General features: G+C 37.3%; 1 protein-coding gene across 7 annotated transcripts; it reads right to left on the minus strand.

The window, feature by feature from the left end:
* Positions 1-9,564: 9,564 nt before the first annotated feature.
* LOC104247339 (aspartic proteinase 36-like) lies at positions 9,565-18,671 on the minus strand. 7 transcript variants are annotated; one of them, XR_716191.2, is made up of 11 exons: positions 18,218-18,669; positions 16,943-17,072; positions 16,601-16,833; positions 15,387-15,614; positions 13,296-13,458; positions 11,872-11,945; positions 11,678-11,774; positions 11,483-11,546; positions 10,272-10,336; positions 10,000-10,071; positions 9,797-9,854 (listed from the first exon to the last, which is right to left on the minus strand). XR_716191.2 is itself a non-coding variant. In XM_009803321.2 (10 exons), exons 1-10 carry the CDS (start codon positions 18,490-18,492, stop codon positions 9,640-9,642), a joined length of 1,551 nt encoding a protein of 516 aa, XP_009801623.1. In that variant the 5' UTR covers positions 18,493-18,669; the 3' UTR covers positions 9,565-9,639. The 7 variants fall into 7 exon arrangements, 1 of the variants encoding a protein (XP_009801623.1); XR_716189.2 differs by having other exon boundaries at positions 10,272-10,347; XM_009803321.2 differs by lacking the exon at positions 10,272-10,336 and having other exon boundaries at positions 9,565-9,854.
* Between the last annotated feature and the right edge of the window lie 1,312 nt (positions 18,672-19,983).

Consider the following 19,983-nt stretch of genomic DNA (forward strand, 5'->3'; position numbering starts at 1 on the left):
CGTTGGAAGATGTCGGCACGTAAATTCCACGGGTGGTTTATCTCCAGTAAGTAGATCGGTGGTCGTATGGTTGGCGAAGCTTCCACGAAGAATTCTATTGGTTATACAACAAAGATATCGGTCATGCGAATGTGATTGATGATTCAGAGTATAAAAAGGAGTTTTGCAGAAAGATCCCGAGAATTTTGGCGATTGATTGCGCAAGGTTATACCAATAAGAGATAAAGAATCCTGGTGAATTCCAGAGTTGTGTAATAGTGGCTTCAAGCTAAGTGGGAGAGTCCCGCAGCCTATGATTGGGTTGCATGGTTAACTATTTGCAAGGTTTCTGGTTATTAGCATATTGATGGGTTATTTCAGCTACGGGAAAAGAACATAAGTGGTACTTTTAGCAAAGGAATTGTTAAAGGTGTGCTATGGCTGGCCTTATTGGCTCATGTTCAGACTTGGGGAAGGATTCAAGATTTATGTCTTGTATAAATGCGGGTTTCAAGGGAAGTGATTCCGCCGGGTGCTTCGTCGAGGGGGTATTCGTGTGCTAGAAGATTCATGGAGTTGATTATATTCGGGGCCAAGTCAGAGCGGGTGGCTCTCAACAGCGGTCCTAGTGAATTCAAAAGTTAAAGTATGGTGCCTAATGATTTCGAGCCTATAGGTACGGTTAAGAATCAAGCTTTTGTAGCAGCTTATTAGAAGAGGCCCAGAATGTTCTAGGATGTTTTGACTTACAGTGTATCATTTGGGAGGAAAATGAGAAAAGACTTTGGATTCGTAGAGGGATTATCAGAATGGGCATGCCAGTTGAGATGCGAATGTGCGCACAAGGGAGGTATGAAATGGTTCGAGGTATTGGAGACAGTATGGTCTCGTGATTCAAGGTCACTAGGGATGAGTTCTGCTGGAGTGTGTTATATGTTGAATGGCATTATTATTAATTCTAAGGCAATCAGGATAAATTGGAAGGAGATATATTGATTAGCCATAGTTGAATTTGCATATTGGTGGTAGTGATCAGTTCATGCAGCGTGACCAAGTTATGCAAGTAATTTGTGACGGTACGTGTGAGGCTTGTAGGTCGCCGTAATTGATGTTATTCAGAAGTATTCTACTGTTATGACCTGTTATGTGTAGGCGGATCCCGAAAGGGCCATGGTGGCTTAGACCACCACTTAGAGATTTGCATATTCTACGGTATGAGAATTCACCTGTGTGTTGTTATGGTTCTCCTGAAGTGAGTTAAGTGAAAAGTTTTTATATGATGTAGTGTTAATCTATTAGTGGTTCCGGAATTATGATGAAAATCGTGTTCTATCGTATATTGGCATGTTGGGTGCAGTGAGTGGCATGGAATTTGAAGTGAGGATCAAGGTTGCAGTTTGGTGTTGCCAAGGATGTCACGAGCTCGGATGAGTAGGAAAGGAGTTTCGATGTTTAAAGTAAGTTGGTATTGTCTTCAGCGTCACCTGAGATCGGTGTTGCGTGAAAAAGGCTTTGCACTCTGGTTAAGGATTCTTGATCGCTTTTCAACGTTAGTACGGCCGTGGGTTTGGATGTACAGACCTGTTATCTATTATAGAAGGTTATGGGAGCGTGCCCCACGAGGAGGTTGTATAAGTGTGACATGTAGTCACTTGATTGATTGAGGAATTAAACCAAGTATGAAGATTGTGGTGATGACGTTAAATTGAGAATTGATGCCTGGAGGGCACTCGGTTTATTGGGTTGTGGACGGTGGAGGATTACTCCGGCTATGATGGTTGTATTGTGTGTTATGAGAAAAGGGGAGTTGTTATGGACCTTTGAAAGGTTATTAGCCTAATTCAGTGCGACCAGAATCAACTTGAGGTCAGTGGATGGATTTAAATGTGAATATGGGCTCTATATCAGGCCAGATATGTCCATTTCAACAATGCGCTCCTTATGGAAGAGCAGTCGGGGTGTTATTTCGTCATCAGCTATTTCATGTAATGATATATTGCGTTGTGTGAGTTGTGAGACGGCTTGGTGAATTTCTTATGTGTTGAGGTTCCGCGTAGAGATGATGTTATATGAGCAGAATGGCTCTTGAGATTTAGATCATATATCGCACCTCAGTGTGCTTGAGTTTGTAGCTTATAGCGCTATATGTCTTCCTAGGGATGGGATTATGCACTTAGCATGCTTGTGGCTGATATTCGGTATTTTATTGTAATGAGCAATCTAGCTCGGTGTTTATCTCCTTATGTGAATTTTATGTGTGGATCGGGTGGCACACCGCCATGGGTATGTTGTTTGGATCGGGTTGTGCGCTGCAACACTGTGATGTTGAGTACAGTTCCCCGTATCCATTTTTATGTGTTTTGTTTCCTATTTTGCTGAGGAAAACTCTTATTAGCTGTGTGCCCGCGTCGCATGTATGATTCACGAGCGGAGTGTCTGTTTAATTTTATTAACCGCGTCGCATGTATGATTCACGAGCGGGGTAATTAGATTTCCTTTTTCAAAGTTCATTTTCCTTTTGGTATCGCGTTCGAGTTGGTAGTCCATTGGCACATTGTGGCATTATATGAGGCTTTTGATCATGTCCAGGGTGGCTTATTGCCTGAGCAGTTCGTACTGGGTGAGACGAGATCATTGGATTTAGGATCAGTGCAATCTGATTATATGAAGTATATTAAGGAGCTAAGACCATTATTTGGTTCAGAATGAGGTGATGGTTCTTGTCAGGAGTATAGACCCAATGATTTGTTGATTCGGCAGTTGGGTATGAATTTCTACATACCTCTTCCATCTTGGCGGTATTGTAAGAGTTAGAGCAAGACATATGTAGGTCATGAGGTGCAATGAGAGCATCAGAATCGTAGAATTTTGACTAATTTGATCAGAGAATGTTATTGTGGTCCTGTGAGTAAAGTGGTTCAAAGTGTGAATTCACCTAAGGTATACAGTTATGTTTTGGTGCTGCGGGTAGTTATTGATACAGTGAGCGTATGTTGGAGCAAGCCTGGCAGAGAATTCCGGATGTAGGAATTGGGCTCTAAGGCTTATTTGCTTAAGTGAAGAAGGACATCTTCAGATTGATCGAGCTAGGGTGCCCAGCTGAGTTGTGGTAGCACGGGTAGGTGCTCGAGGTGTTAAATAGTGATTTCGGACAACCCCAACATAGTTCTTAGTACGTTCGAGGACGAACGTATGTTTAAGTGGGAGAGAATATAACGACCCGACTGGTCGTTTTGAGCTTTAGTGTATTGTCCAGTAGTTTGGGGCCATGATCAGCTTCACTTTAGGTATTATGATTTGTACGCATGGTCGGAATTGAATTCCGGGGAATTCGAAGTTGATTTGGAAAGAGAATTCTCATTTTGGAAGCTTTAAGTTGAAAGAATTGACTAAGATTGGATTTCAGAGTAAACGACCTAGGAAGCGGGATCTGAAGGTTACAGTAGGTTTGTATGATGATTTCGAACTTGGGGGTATGCCTGGATCGGGTTTTAAATGACCCGGGAGCGTTTTGGCTCCTATTGTGGAAGTTAGCATTTTGGAAGAAATTTCATAAGTTTGGGTTGAAGCGCATTTCAGTGTTATCGATTATCCGTTTGGGATTCCAAATCTGGGAGTAGCTCCGTATGATGATTCTGGAGTTGGGAGCACGATCAGAAGAGAATTTAGAGGTCCGTAGATCATTTTGAGGTCATTTGGCTAAAGATAGAAATTTGAAGGTATTTGAGAAGTTTGACCGAGAGTTTGACTTTTTGGTATCAGGGTCGAATTCCAATTCCGAAAGTTGGAGCAGGTCCGTAATGTTGAATATGACTTGTGTGTAAAATTTGAGGTTAATCGGTCGTGATTTGACGGGTTTCGGCATCGAATGTAGAAGTTTGAAATTTCAAAGTTCATAAAGTTTGGATTGGAGTAGGATTAATGATTTCGACGTTGTTTGATGTGATTTAAAGACTCGGCTAAGTTCGTATTGTATTTTGGGACATGTTGATATAATTGGTTGAAGTCCCGAGGGCCTCGGGTGAATTTCGGAAGGCTAACGGATCGATTTCGAAAATTTGAAGCTACTGAAAATCTACTGCTTTTTCTGCTGCAGCTGCTGTTTTGGACAGCAATAGGGCAATCAAGGAGGCTACTTTGGAACCTTATATCTGGAAATCTATAAGGAATTTGAAAATTTGCAAAATATAATAGTTGTTGCCCTTGTATTCTAGTTTCCAAAAAGTTAAACCATTCATGATTTGGACATTTTATCATAAAGTTATGGTCGATTGAAGATGGTTAGTAGAGCAATTTTGATAGAATTTTCGATGCATGGAGCCGACTTTAGAAGCTCATATCTCGGAATATATAAAGAGTTATATGGTGTACAACCTATCAAATAAAAGATCTTCGAGTTAGTTTCTAAATCTTTAAACCGTTTGTTATTTGGATATTTTCGCAAGGAGTTATGGGCGTTTTAACAAAAGGTGTACAACATGGGGAAATGGTAATAGGATGTACAACTTGCACAGCGCAAAGTACAACTCGATGAAGCCTAGGCAGATTGTTTTAAACGCGAGTTTTGGCCCATTTTTTCATTTCTTTCATTTGGATTGGACGATTTTGGAGAGCTCAAGGAGGGATTTTCACCAAGCAACACTAGGTAAGTGATATCTTCTTATTTTTGAGTTAAATATGTGATCTTACATGGATTTAGACATGGAAAATTAGTATAAATTTGGGATTTTTTGGGAAGACCTAGAATTTAGAATTTTGGACTTTTACCTTGAATTTGAGTATGAAAATTAGAACAAATTGTATATTTGAGTTAGTAAAGCTATGGGTAGAATTTATCTTCGAGAAATTTCGGAATCCGGACACGTGGGACCAAGGGCATTTTGGTTAACTTTTCGAGCAGAGTTGGGAACTTATATAATTTGAATTGTTACAAGTATTAGAGTGAATTTTTATTGGTTTGCCCGTTATTTGAATAGTTTTGGGGCGTTGTGCATCAATTGGAGTCGTTGGAAGGGCTTGGAAGCCGGTTATGGAAATTTCGGAGCGAGGTGACTCTCTTTTCTAACCTTGTAAGATGGAATTATCCTCATAGGTGAAATAATCGATTATGTGATCCTATTTGTGGGGGCTACGTACGCACGAGGTGACGAGAGTCCATGCGTAGCTACTATTATGTGTAAGTCCGGGTAGTCTAGGACCCAAAAGCATGCTATACTTGGAATATCTGTAATCTTGTTGGTAGTTGAATTGCTTAAATCTTATTGAATTGGTAAATGAATTTCTAAAATGGATTAAACTTTATTTTCTTAAATCGCTAAAAGAGAATTGGCTTTTATTTGGATAAACGTTCCCCGATAAATTCTTAATTTGCTGTTTGAGCATGTATTTCTATGTGTACCTGCGTCGCATGTATGATTCGCGAGCAGGGTATTTGTTTATTTATGTTGACCGTGTCGCATGTATGATTCGCGAGCGGGGTAATAGATACATCTATGGTTCGCGCCATTCGACCCTCGGCAGTGCACATTTTACATTTCTGTTGGATCGGGCCGTACGACCTCGGCATGATATGCGCATGCTTGTATTGCTTGCCTGTGAATTTTTAATGTTGATAATTGCCTTTCCTGGCCAGAGATAAATTGATAAAGATAATGAAAATTAAATCTTTGGAAATCCTTATTATTTGAGAAGTTGTTTACCTGCTTTCCGGCTTTATGATTTTAATTTTGCTTATGAAATCCATGAATTTCTCACACTTTTACTATATTATCATTGGACCATTAGTAAGTGTCGAAGTCGACCTCTCGTCTCTACTTCTTCGAGATTAGACGGGATACTCATTGGGTGCACGTTGTTTTCGTACTCATACTACACTTGCTGTGCATTTTTGTTGCACGGGCACGTGCATCTCTAGTGGCCTAGTGGGCGTAGCAGCATGGTTGATACAAAGACTTAGGTGAGCTGCACTTCTCGAGACGACATGCAGCCAGCAGAGTCTCTTTCAAATTACTGTATTTAATTTCTGTCCAATATTGTATTCCGGACGGTTGTTGTACTACATTATTTCCTAGAAATTGCTCATGTACTTGTGACACCGGGTTCTGGGATGATCACAGGATTTTTCAGTAGTTAAATTTTGTAAAGACACCCTCATTATCCAGCAGAGTTTATTATTTATTATTTATTATTTATTTGTGTAAAGAAAATGGTTTCAAAATAACTAAAATGAGAAATTGCTAGCAAAATTGTAGTTGGCTTGCCTGACAGTGGTGTCCGGCGCCATCACGACCCTTAGTAGATTTTGGATCGTGACAGCATGTGTCCACCTTTAACAATTGTCCAAGTTTAGAGACAACCTTTTGTAGTATTTCCAAATCATAAAATTCAGTCGGGAGTTTTGGCAGTCGAACCCATATAGCTGAATAGGTAAGTTGCGTAGATAATGCTATAAATTTTGGCTCCCACTTTCGGACTGATAAGAAGTGGTTTAGTATAAACCATGGTCATCCATGTAGGGCCTTAATCATATTCTCTTCTTTTTGATATTTGATAAGGAAAAAATCAGACCTAGATCAAAGATGGGAAGATCTTCAGTTGGCTTCCATAGAGCTAGGAGCTTGTTCCTTAGTATATGATGTACAATCTTCCGTCCAAAGATTTTTATTATTACTGAGTACTTCCAAGGTTCATACAGACGTGATTAATCATTGGAAGTAATTGGAATAAAGGTGTCCTCATCTATGTTGTTTGGGATGATTTCATCAGAAAGGTCAGCTGTATTAATTGAAGATTGTTGATTACTAAGCGTTGGTGATAGGTATTTGTTTGTTAGAAGGGTTTGTAGAAAAGTTGGTTGTTTTGGAATTGGGCTAGCATCATCTACTTGCATAGAACCTATATCAGGTGGCTCTGTATTGTTGTGTTCTGTATTTATTTCATGAGTAGGATCATTCATTCTTGGAGGTTTTTTAGTTTAGGGAGTTAATGTTTGCTAGGATAGATTGTTGTTGTATGGAAAAGAACAAAGAAGTTTATGACTGGGCAAGAAGAGTAAATGTTAGAGAGAGAAGCTCTTACATGTTTGCTCCACGCGTAGTCAAGAGTTGTAGTAGTGCTGTAGTATTCAAATTCTGCAGCATTGTCGCTACGTCTATGCATGAGCAGATACATGAGCGTCATATTTACTTTAATCAAAATATAAAACCATACAATTATTTAAGTTTTGAATAAGTTACTTTATTAAAAAAATGGACTCTAATTTATTATATTTCCAAAAAAATCTAATACTAGAGATCCACTCAAGGATTCCATCTCTTTTTTTTTTTTTTTTGCTTTAAATAGGAGACTCCTCTCTATTCTATTCTCTAATTTCTCTGCTCTTAATTTCGTGTAAAAAATGGGGAGGATATTTGTGGTGGATCTTGAAGGCAAAACTTACAACTGCAAATTCTGCAAAACCTAACTTGCCCTTGCTAATGATCTTATTTCAAAGGATTTTCTTTTCCTCATGGGAAAAGCATACATGTTAAGAAATGTGGTAAATATAACTTTTGAACCTAATGAGGAGAGAATGATACTTTCTGAAATGCATACAGTTGCAGACCGAGGCGGACCTACGCGGTGGGTTGAGGGGTCACGTGACCCTGTTAGTCTCGACAAAAATCCTGTATATACGTATTATATATATATTTGTACATATTTATATATGAGACCCTTTAAATATTTTAAGTGTGCTCCCTAAAACAAAGGGGTGGATGAAAGAAGTGGTTGTTTTGGGCCTTAAATTCCCAACTTTGCTGGGAGGTAGGTTTGAAACCCCACTTTTGCTTTTTTCTCCTCCTTTTTATTTTTATTCTTTGAGTACAATGTAATTTATATTTAATAGCAAATTGCTTTATCTTTTACTTTTATCTCTTTTTTTTTTTTGAATTCAAGTATAATTTAGTACTAATATATAATAGTCAACTTTTTTAATATTTTAGTTCTTTGAATACAATATAATTTATATTTAATAACAAATTACTTTTTTATTTATTTCATTTATAGTTTAGTACTAATACACAATAGTCAACTTAATTAATTTTATTCCTTCTCTTCCCATAGCACCCATTTTGTGAAAAAATATCTCTTTCTCTCTCTCTCTCTCTTTATATATATATATACGGATTTTTTTCTTTTTTATAATTTTATCGCTGGTGATTAGCATACAATGGTGCCCCCGTTGTGCTCAAAGTCTTGGTCCGCCTATATTTTGTTGTTGTTGTGGGCAAATTGTTGGCTGGAAATTTGTGGCAATTCCAAATGGCAAAAATCACAAGTATGAAGAAGAGAAATTTGTTCTTGAAATAGGAGGGATTGTTGACTCTGAATTGTATACTGAAAATACTAGTCCAAATATGAGTGATGCATAATCTTGGTTCCTTTGTATCTCATATATTAAAATGATATTTCTATGGTTGTATCTTGTATTATTACGTATCAAAAGAACTATTATATCTTGCTATATTTTCTCTTTTCGCTTTGTCTTTTTATTATTTTCTTATTGTTGTTAATGTTTTCTTTTCATCTCTCTATGAGCGGAGGGTCTATCGGAAAACAACATCTCCACCTTCTCATGCTAAAGGTAAAGTTTGCGTGCACACTATTCTCCTCTGGTCCCACTTATGAGATTATACTAGGTTTAATATTATTGTTATTGTTGTTGTTGTTTTTTGTGCTATATTTTCTATTAACATAATTAGATGCAAGCATTGTCATTATCTTTTTCATTTTCGCATCAATAGCAGAATTAAGTGTTCAAATAAGTTTAATGTTGGCTCTTGAAAGATTGGTTTTTTTCTTCCCTGTCTCGGATAGTAACTCTTTGAACCTTTTTTATCTAAAAGAAAGAAGCTAATAAAGTGTAGATCTTGTGTGGATTTTCACAGAGAAATTTAAATTTATTCAGACTCCGCTGACATACTCTTTTATGGCCAAGATTATCACAACTCGCCGGAATATTTTGTTATAACTGTTAATGGCCAAAATTTGAGTTATAAATTGGACACACAATTGGACGTCAAAAGACTAGTTTGATAGTTTATGCCTGTCTCTGGAGATTGAATTTCTAGCACGATAGATGGTTGAGCATGTTAGTGACCAGCTTCTCCTTGTATAAATAGGACATCTCATACAGTGACTAAAATAATCCAATCAATCATACCTTATTATTCAGCGTTTTACTTGTTTTCTTTATGGCATTCCTTTGAATGATTTCATATAGCGAACTCAAGTTAATACGTACTACAATAATAATTGAGTTCTAGGTTCACATGAACCTGTAGCCAACCCTCGTATCCACCTCTGGTCAGGTTGTAAGCATATCATTCATTTGAAATCATTAGAAGGCAACTTATTAACAAGCCAAGAGTTCAGGTGAAATTTCAATTTGGAGGATGTTCGTTCATTTGGAATCAATAGAAGGCAACTTACCCAATACCAAAGCCAAACTCTCAATAAAATAAGCTAAAAGGGTGTATGCTGAATGTCAGAAGAAAGGAAGACACGTCTCCTACACATGAACGATGATGAAAATAAGCTTGGAGCAAAAGTTAATTGCAGGAATCTAATTGATGCTGTAATTGCTAGTCAACTGCTATTAATATTAATTAGCAAAGTATATCAAATATTGAGGAAAAAATAGCAAGATAAAACTGAAGTCAAGCTACAAAATGGGAAACCTATCATCAGCACCAAAAAAAGTAAACGACGAGCATTAGTTCTAGCATGCCGCAGATTGAAGTACACCCTGCTTGATGAGCTGCTCACACTTAATTGTCCAGCATTGATAAATTCATCCTTGCCAGAGGTTGTAGAAACATTCACAGGTGATGAACCTATAATAAAAGATTTTGTAAATGAATATTGGAGCTCCCTCATGATAGAGAATTGCTAGGATGTATATTTATCAACGATTCCAAAAAGGAGTCAGTGTGGATTAAAAGCGATGTCAAGAACCAAATCTGAAAGAATAGAACTTACAATCATAATCTGCCCATCCAATTCTTTTGCGAGCCAAGTCATATACAATGATCTTATCTTTAAGAACAAGATCTGAGCAACAAGAGAAAGAGAAGTGAGTGCCAACTAGTTTCCATCTTTACTCTAGATTCTCCACTCTCTGACAGTAATGATGCAAGCAATGCAATTAGGAAACCAACAATATAATATTTGTATGGTAAACCGCATTGGGACACATTTTCAGCATTTCCACTCCAAACCAAATAGAACATATGACTCCTATAACCACTTACCTTAGGCGACTTCGGCTTTGAAAAGTTTCATTTCATTCCGTTCCCCCCAGTCCTTCTCTCTTCCCCTGTGAGCGATCTAGTGTTACATAGTCTGTTATTTCAGAGAGTGGAAAATCTCGGAGGGTATCACGAGAAGGTACTCAAGCACACATGCACACATAAAATTGATCCATATTGCATCATACTTGCCAAAACTAAGATAAGCGAACTTTTCTCACCACCGCTCACAAAAGTTACTTGTTTTGTTTCAGTCAGCGGCCACGCGCTGGTGCAATATGTGTGTGGATAGATAGATTTTGAAAACAGATGCTTGAAAGCTGCCTCTTTTGGCCTGAGTTTTCAACAATGGACCATTGGAACATATCTACAAGCACTTTGGATTTCAACTCTTCAATTTGAGTTCACTATTACTTGCTGTGAAGAGGAAGAAGAAGTCGCAAAATTGACAGGAAAGAGAAAGAACAATAAACAACCCCAAACAAATTACTTAAGTTCCACAGAGGGGATACTAGCTCCACTTGTTATCAACTGTAAGACAATCATAAAACCAGGATTATACAAAAGGCTGCAACATTATATGGCCATGAACTACGTCAAGACTAAAGACTGCATCTGTTTCTACAAATGCTCCAAGTGGACAAGAATCTCTCTCACCTATACAGGTACCTTCGAACAAACATTATCACAGAAACAGAAAGATCATGGCACAACCTTAGGAAGAACCTTTGAAAATGGAACGGTAACCAGATTCCCTTTAAAATCTTTCTTTCCACTAATCAACTATCCATGAATGGCACTGTCTGCTTTCATTGAACATCAGAGAACAACTGCCTGTTACTATACATGCTACCTTTCAGCTTATCAACAACTGCTTCACTCACTGAAAACACACAGAATCAATCGTCTTAATCTTTGAAAAATTTTTGTCGGCGAAAAGCACTAAGAATCTAGTAATGCCAGGAAATGCATCTGGGCCTAAAAGGAAGCAAATTTTTCATCCAGGAGTAGAGAAAGTAGTTGACAGCGCAAATGAAAATTCCGTGACATTTCAAATGATAAAGATATCAATATGAAAGGTTTTCTAAGTACCGACGATACTCGAGCACACAAGTATACAGATATCACGCACAATGATAAGCACCCACTAAAGAAGCTAAAATGTAGAATGAAGCAACGGAAGTATAAGACGTAACCATTATCCGGAAACCAACCTCCTAAAATTGTTACGCCTGCATCATCTCTTTGAAAGCCAATGCACCACATAGCAGCACCTTCCTGTTTAACACATATAATAGAGTTACTTATCTTTATACTTCATAATAGCAGATAAGATAGTGAAAGTGATAAGGTTTAATATAACGTTAGTAGAAGATGATTAAATTACAAATGCAGGTTTCAACACTCACATAAAAGCCCATATGCACAAGGTAGTCCGATGGTCTTAAATCCATGGATGCACCACCAGCAAAGTTTAGAGAAACTGGAGGAAACATATCGGATATGCTGTTTGAGAAACAGGGTGCCATGCTCAAGTCACGAAACAGTTGTGTAGAAACCATTGAGGTACTTAATAACTTCAATTAAACACAAAACAAGGAACCTTGAGGAAACTAGATAGCACGGCTTTCTTCCTGATATGACTAGCCTGGCTGAAGGTGAAACGGCGGCAGTTATCTGCAACAAAGATGAGAGCTGGTAAATTAGCTAACTTTCCTTGCAAAGGTACATAGCCTTCAATGTAATAGAAGAAAAAATGGAATTGACTTTGTACTAGAAAGAACTTTCCGCAATATATCATTTTGCTGAGGATAATGTTTGGGTACAGTTTGTAATATGTGGAAATATCAGTACACAAAATAAGCAGTCAACCATCTTGCATGGAGTACCCTTACGAAACATTTTACCAGCAAGGAGGATTGTGGGAAGACAAGGAAGCGCTTCCCACCCATCACTCTTGATTATGGGAGAAGAAATGACGCTCGTTGCGTCCAAAAATGGACACCTCAAATTAGGTCCTTCAGCTGATGAGCATGTCCTAGACATGGCCAGTGTTATGAAACTACCTTTATTGTATTAACAAGGAAGAAACTTCATCTAGTTCATCTTGATGTGGGAAAATTATTTTTCATATATGAACAGACTTGGCCTATTTCAGGCTTAGTCTGGACCACGTTCAATCTAAGGGGGAGGCAGATGATAAGTCTATTTTATATCGAGTGAATCATATCTTTTACCATAGGTTTTGCTTTACTTTTGAGAATTTCTCACTTTGAATTAACACCAATGTGGTTAGTTTGTTAAATCTTGGTGCTTTGGAAGCTAAATATGACTTTGGAAGCATTTTGAGATCAAAAGGAAGAAAAAGTGGAGAAAATGAGATAAACGGATCATCCTTCCTGGAAGGACCATCTGGCCAAGGCATTTTAGCGGTTCGACTTTGTTGTTTTTCATAGAGAACTTCGTGGAATAAGAAGAATCAAGCTTCACCAAAGATCAAGGACTCAAACTAAGTTTTTGTATCTCCATTGTTACACAATAATACTGTGCTTTGAATACTTTGATTTGCTCTAGCATGTCTATATGAACTACATACCTTTTGTAGGGCTTAGATTCTTTTGTGGATTCAGGGTTTTGATTAATAATATATGTTCTTGATTATTATATATGTTGATTGCTAGAATTCTTTACCTAATTCTGCTCTTAGCATTTTTGATTACTTGATTGCTGATTAAATTGCTATAGTAATTTAAGCTTAACAGGAAAGAGAACTTAAGTTAAAAACCTGAATTAGATAGCCTTTGATTAATACATCCTGACCAGAATCTCACTGGAAACAATGACGATTAGCTTGTGGGATAGGAATATCACCATTGACCTTAGGCATTCATGTTAGGATTGGCATTCAAAACCTCATTTATGGATTATTAACCATAAGAATATAGGTTAATGGGCAAATATAATAGGTTCACTCAACATAGTGGAAATTTTGAGAATCCTAGACCAGATTGGGAGAAGAACACTTACAGCATTGACAAAGGGTTCATAAGCTTCTGCGGTAAGATAAGCTAAAGTTGTACCAGAATCAACAATGGTTCCTCGATCACCAGAGCTGGCAAAAACTGCTGGATCAACAGGCAAAGTTTGCCCATTGACGGCAATGCTCTGTAGATATACATTGTAATGACCCCTGCAAGAGTGGAAGAAACAAATAGATGTATACCTCAACATTGTCTTTCTGAGTACACACAGTTACCAGTGCTAATAACTGAGAGGAAGCAGAAGCATGTCGGAGAACATCAAAATCTAATAAAAGAGGAATAGGTGTTGAGTACATGAAAATAATCAATGTTTATTGGTAAGTTCCATTTAACAACCAAGAGGTTGTGAGTTCGAGTCTCCCCAAGAGCAAGGTGGGAAGTTCTTGGAGGGAAGGATGTCGGGGGTCTATTTGGAAACAGCCTCTCTACCCCAGGGTAGGGGTAAGGTCTGCGTACACACTACCCTCCCCAGACCCCACTAAGTGGGATTATACTGTGTTGTTGTTGTTGTTGTGAAGAGCAACTCATCTGGCATTTACTGCTAATTTGTTGAAGATAATGAAAGATTTCCACGTGAGTATCGATGTCGTCCTCCATATTTACATGTAAACTACTGTGAGAAACTATGTTGCTCGGATACAGGTGTAGGTATCTCTAATGGTTCTGATCTAAATGTCGGTTTCCTCATCACATAAAATTTAAGTACCAACAAATATTGTGTAATTATGACTTGATCTTTATTTTTAATTAACAAAATATTCGGGTGCTGAGATACGGCTCGCATTTTTGAAGGATTTGGGCAACATAGTTGAGAAGCATAAACATATTGAAACATCACATGGAATACCAAGTTGTTGGACTGTAGACTTTGTGAAGAACCCAATGCTGCTTACTCTATACAGTGGACATATATCAAGAACCCAATGTTGCTTAATCACTTCCTCTCTCTCTCTCTCTCTCTCTCTCTCTCTCTGTTTTGTTTTTTTTCGATTTTTTAAAAGGGGGGGGGGAGTGGGGGGAAGTTGCTGGGGAGTGACAGTAGGGCTCTAGATACGACTGTAGTCTAGGGCTGCTACCTTAAGTCTGCCCTATTGAACGGAAGGCCTCCCCTACTATCAAGCGAGAACGAATTCTTCTCGCAGTTGGAGGAACAAGTAGTCACTTGTCACTGCTTTCTGATCATTTCTCTATTCAAATATGCAAAAGAGAAGGACAAATTGAGGACTGCTTCTTCTCTAAAATAGTTGAAATAGAATAAAATTCATAAAATCCAATTATGCTCTAGGAAGTATTCAAAAGGCAGAAATTTCTTTCTACCAAGAATTTGTTTTTTTTTTTAAAATATTGAAACTTGTAAGTGCGACAATCCAAACCCACCTTGCTCCCATGGTGACTTGAACCCAACCTCATGGTTGCAAGCTATCCCTCTCTTGTCGAATTCAAAAGTTTTTCCGTACGACATAGAAAACTAAACAAGTAATAAAATGCCGAATAATTTGAAATCTCATCCCAATAAAAATTATAATAAAATTTTGCTACTGGGTACTAAATTACATACTTTCGATTCAATTGCATTACAATAGGATAGTCATGAAAATATACAATGTAAAAGTTTTTTTCAACTTTCCTATAAAGATTGGCATGGAGAAGCAGCATAACTGCATGTTGATATCTTACAATGATGGAAGAAAAACTTCATGAAAGCTGTGTAAAATTCTACTAGTGAAAACAATACTGCAGAGAAGCCTGTTTGTCAAAAGCAGAAAAATTTGTGTGGCAATAAATATTTGCATGCGCTGAAGGATGTCAAACCTAAGGCACAAATCACTTACTAACAATTCTTAGAAAGAAGAACCAATAATCCACATTAACGTAGATATACAAGCTGTAGAAGGCATAATGACTGCAACCAAATAGCAATCATGGGATCTTTTCTTGACATTTTTTCATGCGCTACCAGTAATCACAAACTATTTAGAACACAATGGTTATCATATAACATAAGGCACACTGCACTAAGCATCATAGTCTAGAATAAAAGAGTTCATCATATAGTAATTAAGAATGTAATACGTACTGTGACGGAACAAGGGGACTATAAACGATGCTCGGATTCAAAATCTCACCAAGAACTAGTATACCTCCACCATTGCCCTCTCCTTTCAAACAATGTGAAAACACTTTTGGAGAAATTCCGCGTGCAGACAGTTGAGATATTACTGAAAGGTCCTGTGGACCAAACCCAAAAATCCCATCAATTGCTCTATCCATCTGGGTCAGGTCCCCAGACTGAGAGGTACTGCACCTGTTTTGATTTCAAATCAAAGTATAAGCTTCTGCTGAAAAGCAAATGCATGCACTGGTTAAAAGAGACCGCCGTAGAACAAATAGAACATAAAAAAGGGGCCTATAGACAAAGAATCGCGAGAAAACAAAAAAGTGTTTAAGGATACAAAACGTAAAGCATTATGTCAAATGACATCTTCAAAATGTTAGAGCATGCTTGAGAAGCTCAACTTTGTTTACTTACTTTCCCTACAAAAAGAAATGAATGAAGTATTTCTGCACATCTGATTGCCATTAAAGCATCACATTACCCATTGAGTAGTGTGAATCATGCTGCCTAGTTACAAATGTTTCAGCTAGCTTTTAGGTGAAGTATGGTTTACGACTAAATCAAACCCTTGATTAGAAAAACATAAAGAATTTGAAATATACTCATAAATTGTTACTTCTCTATGTTTCTGATATTTTTGGTCCCATGCTAGCATGACTTCTAATTCTCCAATTTGTAGTCTTTCCACCATCAGTAATGATATATCTTTTTGTCAAAAAAAGGGGGGAACATGTTGTAATATGAAAAGTGCCCCCCCCCCCCCCAATATAGAGCTAAAACTTCTAGTGAACCGTGCTGCCTAGTTACGAATAATTTGACTTGCTGGTTTGTGTGAAGTTTGTCTTGCTGTGCGATCAAACCTTGACTGCTATTAACACTCACGCTGTCACGCATAATGACAAACATATACTTCATTTCAGATTTTTCCAATTTCGTGTAGGCAACTTCTGGTTAGCTAATTAGAGTCCAATAGTATCTAACTTAGCCATATTTTCACTTCAATGACCGGCCTCATCTACCGGTTCTTTTCTGTAAGAAAGGCTTGCCACACTAATCAAGGACATTAGGAGCTTCCTTTGGTTGACATTTCCTTTTTAAAAGGCTTAAATGATTGGTGGTAGTTCCACACACACACCAGGGTACATCCATACAGCCATCCAAGTAACCACACTTACCCAAAAACAATTGGTGCTGAAGAGTTGGCAATCAGCGAGGTTGCGACGAATGTGTCAAAATATAATAAATCTGACACGTAATAGCCAGTTGTGCCACTCCCATCTCCGTAACGAAAGGTGTAAGCACACTGATTTGTTTCACTAGAGCACTCAGTTGAAGCACACATTGGGTCTGAACAAGAGATGAGAGATGAAGTTGATGAGATCGCAGTGTCATAGAAGTTGAGCTCAACCTGCAAAAACACAACTCTGAGGAAATTCTGAAAGAAGAATTTCCAATATAATAACTTATACAAAAAACCTGAAGAAGTAACAATAATATGATGGAGAAAAAAGTTCTACCCCAAGTCCACTTGTTTGAGGACAATTGTTGCAGGAACGACATGTAACCCACAAGATATCGCTTCCAGTATCAATCTGCACATCGTATTCTCTTGGTGGAGATCCCAGTTTTACTTTTGTATAATAAAGGCTACAATTACAGCAAAGCATAGAAAACCAGAGAAAGACGATGGTCAATAACATTCTGTGTAGAAAGAGTCATACATCAGAGTACATGCTACATGCGTAACCGTAATCAGTAAGTTGATCAACTTCAATAATAACACAAAGAAAATGTCAAATTTGATCATATATTAGAAAGGACCATAATACAAAATTCATCAAGTTCAACTAAAAATTCTACATCAGACAAGAAACAGTAAGAATTAAAGCAAACAGATCAGAATCAAACCAACTACATCAGTACAAATAGCATTGGATCAAAACCATAACAAAAGAGAAAAAGCATCATCGTGCAAATACATTTTCATACCTTAATTGGATCAACACCAATAACAAAACAGAAAAAACATCATCGTGCAAATACATTTTTATACCTTTCAATCTTAGGACCCACCAACAACCTAGACCTTATGAAAGAATAAATGCAAAAGATGCAAAATAGATGTATGCACGAATAACAGAAAGTCAACATAATTATATAAATCCCACGCGCTTAAGACCTTTTCTTGATCAATTGTCATCAAAATAAAAATTAAAGAGTACAAAGTTTCTTTCCAGTTCATCCGCCAGGGTAGTGTTAATGTTATGAGTTCATCCAAACCCAGTAACTTTAGCTCAAACTCAGTAAATTTGTTACAAAACTCAGTACATAAGTACAACTATATTTTGAACCCAGTAAGAAATGGGATGTGGTAGCCTGGTAGAATCCCAAACTCAATTCTATAAAGTTCAAATCCTGAATCCGCCTCTATCATCAACCAATTCACGAAAAAAATATTGTGTGCTAGAAACATGAGGTTTCAAGTTAAATTCCCATTCGAGATAAAAAAAACACTCGGTGATTTCTTTTCATCTATCGGCCTTGGTAGATAGAGTTAAGTGGTGTTGGTGGGAGATAGCAGGTATTTCGTGGAATTAGTCAAGGTGCATGCAAGCGGGCTAGACACCCCGATTATCCAAAAAAGCTGTCTGGAAAGAAAAACATTCCCAAAATTTTGCCGAAACTATTACTATCCAAATAAATGAAACTGAAGATTCCAAAAAAAATGGAACAGTAATAACAGAACAAAACTGAGCTAGTTAATATTTTCAGTTAATCGTAAACAAAGATACCCGAAGAGAAATTGGTCGGAGGAACCTATAACTGGAAAATCGACGACTCCGCCGGCGAAATTCTGCAAAATTTGAGCGTGCCTAGCTCGGTCTCTAGCTATAAGCTTCTCCAACTCCACCTTATGATTCAGAGGCAACACTCTTTCCAAGTTCAGTACCCTCGCCGGAACATTCCCCCCTACCGCGCCGTCTTTGGCAGCGGCGATAGTTAAAGCGGCTATAACCGCCGTCACCATCATCAACAACTTCATGCAATTACCAGTTGTTTCCAGCATATCCAAAACTGCATGCACGATTTTAGCCGAAATACTTCTGAAGTTCACAATTTCTACGAATAATTACGGCTCGGAGCAAAAATGATTGTGAAAATTAGGATTATCATCAATATAATGGACGAAAAGCGTTTCAAAAAAGAATTAAACTTTTCTGAATTTTTATTTTATTTGGAATTTTCAGTTTTCGCATTTTCACCTTTTTCAAAAAGTAAAGGCCAGCTAAATCAGTAAACCGTTAATCTCAACTAGTGCTGCATTTTTTATTTTTTTTTGGGTCCGTTTTAATTGCTACGTGTCTTTTGGGTTTAGAAATTGGTTTAAAACTTCACTTTTATGTTTTCATTTTAAGTTTATCTTTTATAAATAATCATTTGTTATCAAATTGTTAAACAAACTAAGAGGGAAGAAGTATTGATCCTAAATAAGTTGACTGGTAGTGTTAGATACATGTGTTTAGTGAAGTAGCATGGGAACTTAGTGATGTCGGGTCAACGTCAATGGCGTACTGCGTAGTTCACAATTTTTTTTTTTTTTTTTTTTTGGGGTTAAAATTACTCTTTGATTCCAAAAGAAAAAGATACGAGTAGAATATGCTTCTAAAATGTTATGAAGCACGAAGAAGTTAGAGGCGGAACTAGAATTTCGACTTACGGATTTTGGATTTCAATCAAGCCCGTAGCTTGGCTTCTGCTTTCGTCTCTACAATTTATGGTTTAAGTATCACCTTTAATTCTTTTGAGTTTTAATTTTCCAAATAAACACGAACTCTATCTTTTTTCCTTTCCTTTTAGATTGTTGTGAATCCACGATATTTCATTGAATTGATTCAAAGCATAACATAAGTTGATTATGGTTAAGGGTGACACACCAATGAGTCTAACTTTTACATTTGTAAATCCTCAAATTGGGAGTTCCTCAAGTTAGGGAGACTAAGAATTCTCCCAAAAGTGATCATATGCAAGAATTCATGGATAATATGGTTACTCATATTATCCGCCGGTTAACTTGCTTTTTATCCATATTAAATATGAGTCGGGTAAGATAATTGATCCATTTTTTCATTACCTGTTTTCGACCTGAATCATATCCGACCCGACCCGCACGTTTGCCACTCCTAATTATGGATAAAGCTTATATGCAAAATGAAGACGAGCTACTTACATCCATACGTCTAACGTATGTACATAACAAAAATTATACTATTATAATAAAAAACAATTGTCAATGAAGCGATTTAAATTAAAAACATTTGGCCTCGTATCATAAATCTCCTCCTAACTTGTCGTGTTTTCAATTTCAGCAACAACGATAGTTAAAGAGGGAATAACATCATCACTATCATCAACGACTTCATACTAGTCCAACATATCCATAACTCCTGTATATATACAACTTTAAGCTACATAACTTTGAAACTTTTATACTTTTTACGAATAAGTACTACTTAAATTTTTTATATATGAATTTTTGAAAAAACATTGTCAATCTTCA

The sequence above is a fragment of the Nicotiana sylvestris genome, chromosome 12 (assembly GCF_000393655.2).
Source record: "Nicotiana sylvestris chromosome 12, ASM39365v2, whole genome shotgun sequence".
Lineage (NCBI taxonomy): Eukaryota > Viridiplantae > Streptophyta > Magnoliopsida > Solanales > Solanaceae > Nicotiana > Nicotiana sylvestris.